We start from the raw sequence: 8,313 nt of genomic DNA, 5'->3' as shown, positions 1-8,313 counted from the left end.
AAAATTGTTGGGGTGCATTTGAAATATTACATTGACAGAGAAAGCAGCAACGGCAAAAATACACATTCGTGCATCATCACGAGCATGCCCGCAGACGGCGTATAAAATTGCATGCCAATTACACAAAGAGAACCCAGTGTTTTGACTGCGAACACGAAAAAAACGGCTGTTCACAACACTCCGTCTGGAGGTCCTGACCTCCTTCACGGAGTAATAAATCTATACCGAGTAACCAGGGGAGTGACACTTTATGTACTACTGTACCTTGAAGTTTGGTATCACAGCAATACAGATGTCTAGAACATCTTTTGGTAGCTCCTGTCTGCAAAACTTCTTTTCCATAGGTTTCAGTATAATCGTCCAGACCATCATCAATGTCCTAGTTGTAATAAATGATATGTTATATGGTATAGTCACAGGAATTAATAGGCCTGCTAAAAGAATGCTGTAGCAGGGGTCAGTCATTTAGTCCGGGATACATTGTTTGATAAATAAGCAGAAATGAGACCAGCCATTATAATAGTTTCAAGTTAAAACTTAAATGATCAAGTTAAAATCAACATACCTTTGTAAAAGCATTGTTCCCTTCCTTACTCCCCCTGCTCATTGAAATGTTCCGTACAGCATGGCCCAGGGAGTACCAGTTATATCTGTGGCAAGTCAGATATGAGGCTCAACATTATATATACATTCATTGTCAGAAACAAACTGCACATATACTGTACACTCCAAGTTCAAGGTACCATACAAAAGCAACAGAAATGTTATATAGGGGGCTAGTTCTCATGTGTTCTCATGTACTGTAGCTGTGTGGGTAGGTTCTCATGTGTTAAAAAATGATTCTGTAGCAATGGCTATGTGCTGTTACTAATCTCTTCCTCAGCAGTTTAATTTGTGCATGGTACCTGCCAGTTCCCTGGTGCTTGAGAAGGCTGTATGGTCTGCTGCAACGAGGGTTGCTGCTGTGCTTCTTCATGTGGTCTCCAAACAACTTGATGGCATCCTTATTCCTGTTGCGGATGGCATACATTACCGCATCTATAGGTACGTCAACAGATCTCTGTGCATCATATACCTGTAAAATTCAACAAAGATGTATGCAAAAAAAAAGGCAGATGACTGTGTCTCAAAAAAAGCAGATAACAAACAGACATACAAACATAACTGTTGTAAAACTATGTAAATACAGTGCATACTACCGATGGACCTTGTAAAACAAATGATGTCTTACTGTTGGAATGTTTGTTGTGTCTGCAATAAGAGATCGCAGCAGTTTCATGTCATTGAGAAGGACAGCTCGGATGCTCTGCTTCTGGGGTAGCAGGTGGGATGGTGTGGACCTGCAGAGGAGAAAAGAACATTGCAGAATATAAACCTAAACCATTTAGCTAATTGCCCAAATTTTTGCATGACTAACTGAATTCAGACCAAATGCAGCATGAACTGTGGTACATAAACATACATGCACCACTTGATGAAGACAATCCACACATACATGTGTAAGTTGGGATGAGTTATGAGTTATGTATCACTAACCTCTCCTCGAATGAGGGGTCCTTTTCTGGCACCTTCATGTCTGCCCTGGGGGTCAACTTTTTATCAGGACCAAACAGAGGTCCTCCCTTACCAAGCTTCTTCAACAATTCCTCTTTTATCATAGTGGCAGTCTGTTTTGCAGGAGCTTTGCTGGCTTTTCCTGAAGGAATAAAACATTCAATGATAAGGACAGGACAAAAACTCAGCTTTACTCACATCATCACCAAAGTATCACTGAACTAATAAGATGAATCATACCTTTCTTGGGAGCACTTTTGCCTTTCTTGGTAACTTTAGCTATGGCCTTCTTCACAGCTGCCCTGCCCCTTTTCACAGCAGGCGGTACCACTTTCTTTGCTCTTGTCCGGATGGGTGCTTTAGTTTTCTTCGCCTTCAACTTGGCCTTGGCCTGTGTCTTTTTTGGAGTAACAGTCTCATCTTTTTCCTCTGTTGTGAACCAAAAAAAAACATTTATTTCACAAGTCATAGGCCCTAATGTCAAACTTGCCATAATATGTACAAATGTATCTTGGCTATACATTTTTTCATGCATTTGAGATTGTAAATTACCGGTACTTTACAGCATGAGACTTACAACATAAACTATTATACTAAATACATTTGGTAAAACAGCTAGAATTTCACTTCATGTACTTCCCACCTTCTTTAACATCCAAGACTTCATCTTCATCATCCTCAGCGATGCCTGTGATAGCCCGCCGCAGGATCTTCTGTGTCTTAAGGATCTCTGCCTGTTAGAAAATGAATATCACAAAATCAATAAATGTTGAAATATTGTCCGCATGAAGATTAAAAAAAACTTTATTGACAGAACAAATATATGACACAAGATATGAGTTCAGTAAGAGGAAGGCCAGTTCACCTGTGGTAGGACATATTTGTCCTTTTCCATACGCTGAAGTTTGACATGAGTGATGATGGACTCCAGCTCAATGTTGTCATAGTAAGACTTCCGGTAGATGTTTGGTGCATCTTCTACCTCCAGCCATCGGACCTTGAAGGTCTTGGAGGTGTTGTAAATGTTTTGGGATGCCTCACAAAGGTAAAAGGAGCCTATAAAACATAGATATTAATAGTTATTAAGTTATTACGTACATTGTACTAGATATTGAGTGCATTCACTTAAATAAAGAAAAACAACAATAATGTAATGACTATAAGTTTCCCCTTTTTTATTAGAAAACTGTGAGAGACATGAAAGGTAGGTCTTGGCTCACATTAAGTTTTTCTTCAAATATCAAAGTTGTAATCTCAACTGCTTTATTATGCATGTAACATCATTAGACATCATTAGACCACATATCTGTGAACATTTGTTTCAGCCTTTCTTTAACTTAGTTATAAGAGCTTCTCACTTGAAATCCACATGACATATCTCACCTTCATCATTCCTAACAGCAATGTACTCCCCCCTATAGAAGTACAATATCTTGTTTATTGCACCAGTGGAGGCCCCGGAAGTAGATGGCTGAGCAGCCTCCTCCTCTTTGATACCCAGGGTGTAAAAGGGCTCCACTTTTGGTGGGTTAGTCCTCAGACGCTTTGCTGGACCATCATTGGAGGAATCTGCGACACCTCGCTTCTGTGTCTAAAATAAAAGTGAATGGACAAAACATCTCAGCTTTTTCATCAGTAATGTTCACTGCAATCAAGTGATACAGGTAAGGAGGTTCCACTTAAACCTTCTTGCTACAGGTGAGTACAGAAATGTCAAAGGAAATACACTGTATAGTGACTTACAGAACTCTTTGTCTCATCTCCATCAGTAGAATGGTGACCCTTTTTCTTGGTCAGATCCATGCTTGCAACCACTACACAAAAAGAAAAAGTCAAGGATACATGTCTTGCAAAAATAAACTGGGCTTATCTCCTTAACATTATTTCTTGACTACTATGATACCTTATAAGTCCTAGATTCAAACATTTCAATTTTCCTGTCCTTCTTGATAAGTAAATGTGGAGATGGTAGTGGACAAAATTGATCTTGATTTTGTACAGTAGACTCCTAAACCCTGTTTCAAAAAAAAAAAAGATGAGTGTTACCAAATCTAGTCAGAATGTTACAGCACAAATTTAAAACCTTGTATGTGCAGGGCATGACAGATGTGATTGTAAGCCAACAAGACATCAGGCTGTTAGCAAATACCAGTGTTGGGTAACCTTTATACCTTGGATTAGGAACCTTTGGACATATGTTGGATGTGAGACCTTAAAAACAACTGGTCAGTGAAGATTATCTATAGATTGGGTAACAGGTAAATGGTTAAAAAAAACACTCAAATTATCTACATATGGTAAACCATTTGGAAAAGGGGAAAAAATGCAACATCCATATCTACTCTAAGATAGGTGAAAGTACACCTGTCTGGCATAAACTCAGCAGGTAATGTTATAGGATTATTAGTATATAAAATCATACCTGGTTTCTTTTTCCTCATCGTGCTTCTCACTCTATACAACACAGAGATAGCTTCAGACTACAGCTCCTATGTGTTGGTCTCACTTCAACCATCACCTTTATATACTGTGAGCAGACCCACCCACCAGGTCTCTACCTGCCCATGGCGGTCCCAGGCATGCCTTCACAAGTTAGCGATTATGTGATGTCACTACTGACATGCCCACTTACCTACAGGGAGCGGGCTGACTTTACATTATATATATATATATAAGATAATAATAATGAAAACAATGATATCAAAGAAAAACAAACTGGACATGACTTTTTTATACATCACTATTGTGCAATTTTCAAAATTCTCTTACAGATGAATCAGAATGATATTTTCCCTTTTTGCAATGGTATCACCCAGCCAATCAGGTTGCTTGCATAGGGTAATGACCTAGAATAACCCCAGTGCTGGATTTCAATTGGCTCAGTCAGGCTACAGTCAGCCATGATCATGAGGGCTTGGCCCTGGGCTTGGGCATTCTCTCTCTCCATGGAGGTCTCTATCAGAAGAAAGAAACATTTCCTAACCAGGATGGTTGATCTAGACTAACAGGTGTATCCTCATTTAAAAAAAAAGTGATTGAATCAATGTTAACTTCTAATGCTATTGGTGTCAAGTATCATCTACCTGTCTTGCAGAGTCTTTGAAAAGCCTGGCACAACCTTTCAGAAAGTTTCCTGTACCACTTCACTTTAAAACATTCCCACATACCAAGCTTTGCTAATTTAGTAATAGCTAAGCAGTCTGTCTTTGAACTACAATGGTAATAGTTAATTGTTGAAAGTATGTCTTTCACATCACAAGACTTATAACGTTACCACTTTTTTTTCACTATGTTCAATCCTTAAAAGGTTTCCAGTCAGATTCTTATCATTCTAAAAATAAAAAATAAAATAAACTGAAGGAACCTAAGTAATATATTAACATAATTTAATTGAGTTCTGATGGTCAATGATTTTCAACACAACCTTTACCTGATGTTACAACTTCCTTCCAACAGTCTTACCACCTCTGATTTTGGGAAGAGTCAGAAGCTCCTTTCCGGTTCCCATATGCCACGCCCCGAAACTGATCCATCCTCATTAACAGCTTCAGCCTTGGTTACCTTTAGTACACCTGTTTCTTCCATGACCAACATAAGTACGACATGTAAATCCCATTCTTTTACCACAACGAGTAGGTAGCTCGAAACACCTAAATTGTTACATTTAGTTAACGTTACCCTGCAGACCGAAATAATATAAAATGCACGGGTCACGCTCAGTCATCATGGTGCAAACGTAACGCCTCCATCCCCACGGCGTCCCCGCCCCCGCAAAATCAACGTTATGGGCGATGCTACCACAGCTTTCCTTGCTCACACACACTGTTCATCAGCTCCGGTCAATACTATCGTTACTAACCGTTATAGCAAAATCCAAGGAGAACCGCACTGCTTAGATCGGTCCGATCCCCACATTATGAACAAATTTGTTGCGATTTTGAGTCTATAACAAACCAGTGGTAACTTCGATATGTAGCTGCCCGAATCACTAGCGGACTAACCGGGCCAGTCTTCCCCTATGATTTTGAAACCATGATCACCTGTACAAGCCTCTTCTATGGATCCCTCCTATGCCACTAGACTCAGACCGTTCAGCTCTTTGCAGGGGCACGACGACCTAAAAACACTGCACGGCTTTCTTCAAAACCCACGAGCAGCCATATTGGCAAGCTTATTTACGTGGCTGTTCCCACTGCTTCCATCACTCCCTCGGTAACATGAACCCCAGCTTGCAAAACCGACATGCAAGCTGATCAGACCAGCATTTACATACCGCACTTTTGGTATAGATACATTTGGATGTTGCAACTATTAAATCGTGTCCATGTAAATATCGAGGCCCGTGTTCATTTGTCCAATCACTCATAAGTCGGATCGGACGCGAGTAGTCTATGATCGCTGTAACGTTATTTCAGTGACCCCATGAAAAAAGCTAATCCCCGACCAGAGTATATCAAGAATGCAGTCTTCTCTTATTGATATCAATTTTGATTTCCGACATAATCACATTGAAAAAAATGCGCTCGGACCATGAGTCGGACTTGAATCTGATTCGGACCATGGACCACAGTTTCTACCTCCATGTTCGGACTACAACGAGTGTAACAACAAAGGCCATCTGGCCACTGGCAACACACAGCCGCGGCAGGCAAAACGACGTCTGATTTCCTATATACTGTTATTTAAAAAAACGAACTCCGACACATGTTAACTATCTATCTTTTATGTCCTTATTTTATTCGGATGTGTCAAGTTGGCAGGAGTGGGTTGGCGGGAGGACTTGGACAGTATCAAAGTCAACCTGTAGCTTGACACATCTTATTTCTGTCTCATTTCCACAAGTCTGTGTAGTGTGCACCATTGAAAACGAGTTTTAAACAGAAATAGCTAAAACTCTTGTTCCTCTTCTCTAGTTTTCCGTCTTTTTTGATTTAGTTATACCCCAACTAAAAACGGGAAAGATAAAGAGAAACGACAAGTTTACATTCTCTCAGCAGTGTTGTTTCAGCGACTAAGGAGTTTCAACACCACATACCAGTCTACTACCCACAGTGAATTCGACAACATTCAAACCACGTATACCTACTCTCTTGTGCTTTCGATGTATTAAAAACTCGGTGTTATAAAGATGTTACTATATCGGTTCACGGCCATCGCCGCGGAAGCAGAACACAGTAGATTTATTGATACTGGAAGTAACGGATTAAGCCGTGCTCTTTATTGCAATAACGGCGAACCCGATTGTGTAAATAAAGCAGAATACTGATAACGGCGCAACATTCATGATGCTGGAGTATAAAGAGAAATTGCTAGATGACGCTTTTCCACTGTTTAGATGGGACTAGTGTGATCAGCGCGAGTGGTTCAAACTTTGAACGTGAACAACTGACGACTAATTATTCTTTTGACAACATCTAGTGGGGCGGTAACGTAGCGTTTTCGGGGTTATATTCATTTAGGCTGGCACGCGTCCAGACTGCATCCTTCACGCGCTGGATCGCATCTTGAGCTTTTTGACTCGTATTCCCAAATCTTGAATATTAATAATAAAGTGGAGTTCAAAAGCTAAAAGGGCCTGAAAACCACTATACTATATCATTAATGTCGTGCATGATGCATATCGATTACATTTAGCTGGCTGTCATTAAATATCTGATAGAGCATTGATAACTCTGGTAAGTTGGGAGGAACAGCCTGTCAGGAATTTGAGAATACAAATGTTTCCGTCACTCATTTGAGTAATCAGTGATGCAACAGGGAACGTTCTGCAGTGCCCTGGGGCTGGTACATTGTGTGTAATGAATGTATCCTTCAAGGGTATTAAACTTTGAATTTGTAATAACGAGAAGTCAGGGTATATCATCTATAAGCTGTGATTGTGTAATGTGGAAAATCTACCCATCGCCAGTGCATATTCTACAAGTGACTTCTTTCGGGTTCGGAAAATGGTGAGAACTGCATGGTCACTTTGGGTGAATGATTGAAAAGTTACTAGTAGCCGACGACATGCCGAAGGCATTGATTTTCACAGCGCAATCCACTCCAGTTGTAGAGTAGTCTACTGACGCACATTGTGCCAATCAACGCCTATCCGTCCCGTAGGTAGGAAACGGATTTTTGAACGGCGGGGCGGAAGTTCCGTGCAGAGCACTGTGGGCGACAAGATAGGTGTTTTTCAGCTGAGTAGGTACCGAGGATAAGTGTACTATGTAACAGCTTTCCAAGTCGTCGCTGGCATTCAGAAAACCATTGTATGGCAAATATAGGTTGTTGATGACAGGTTTTCATTTGGTGTTTGGTCTTTTCACATCATATCTCCCTATCCAACATTTTCCAACGTTAGTCCGCTGTGTCCTTTCCATTTCAGCATCGGCAAATGGACTGAATTACCTCTCAGTAACGATGCCTGGTACAAATGTATTAGTATTAATCTACGTCGTTTTGGGTGTAATGAACACACTAATCGTGTGTCGCCTGCACCTGACGAGTAACGGTTATTCCTTCGGTATTAAAACGATGCATCATCACGGTACCCGGTATATGAAGAATGGGTGTATGGTTGTCGGCGGTTTGCAGCGTCATAAGATATGCAAGCGATTTTGAGGACTGTTGGGTCAACATTTCATCAATATAGTTCTAGATCTAGAACTGACTATCTTGGCGAAACTATTCTTTCACCTTAGGTAAAATATGTTGACTGAATAAAACTATCATTTAGCAATATGTAACATAAAGTTACGTATTATACGACTGTTGTAT

At 40.3% G+C, this 8,313-nt stretch overlaps 1 protein-coding gene across 1 annotated transcript in view; it reads right to left on the bottom strand.

The window, feature by feature from the left end:
• LOC109479112 overlaps positions 1 to 4,173 on the bottom strand; it is a 12,960-nt gene extending 8,787 nt beyond the window's left edge. The window contains exons 1-11 of the mRNA XM_019780982.1: positions 3,977 to 4,173; positions 3,298 to 3,368; positions 2,938 to 3,145; positions 2,420 to 2,610; positions 2,198 to 2,288; positions 1,795 to 1,983; positions 1,537 to 1,696; positions 1,232 to 1,340; positions 906 to 1,075; positions 566 to 650; positions 260 to 379 (exon numbers count right to left, since the gene is read on the bottom strand). Coding sequence (XP_019636541.1) covers positions 260 to 379; positions 566 to 650; positions 906 to 1,075; positions 1,232 to 1,340; positions 1,537 to 1,696; positions 1,795 to 1,983; positions 2,198 to 2,288; positions 2,420 to 2,610; positions 2,938 to 3,145; positions 3,298 to 3,368; positions 3,977 to 3,995 — 1,413 coding nt within the window. The 5' untranslated portion in view covers positions 3,996 to 4,173. The remainder of the gene's footprint in view (positions 1 to 259; positions 380 to 565; positions 651 to 905; positions 1,076 to 1,231; positions 1,341 to 1,536; positions 1,697 to 1,794; positions 1,984 to 2,197; positions 2,289 to 2,419; positions 2,611 to 2,937; positions 3,146 to 3,297; positions 3,369 to 3,976) is intronic.
• Positions 4,174 to 8,313: the final 4,140 nt, after the last annotated feature.

The sequence above is a fragment of the Branchiostoma belcheri genome, unplaced genomic scaffold (assembly GCF_001625305.1).
Source record: "Branchiostoma belcheri isolate BF01 breed outbred unplaced genomic scaffold, Haploidv18h27 scaffold47, whole genome shotgun sequence".
In the NCBI taxonomy this organism is placed as follows: domain Eukaryota; kingdom Metazoa; phylum Chordata; class Leptocardii; order Amphioxiformes; family Branchiostomatidae; genus Branchiostoma; species Branchiostoma belcheri.
This window is presented reverse-complemented; position numbering and strand designations above follow the sequence as displayed.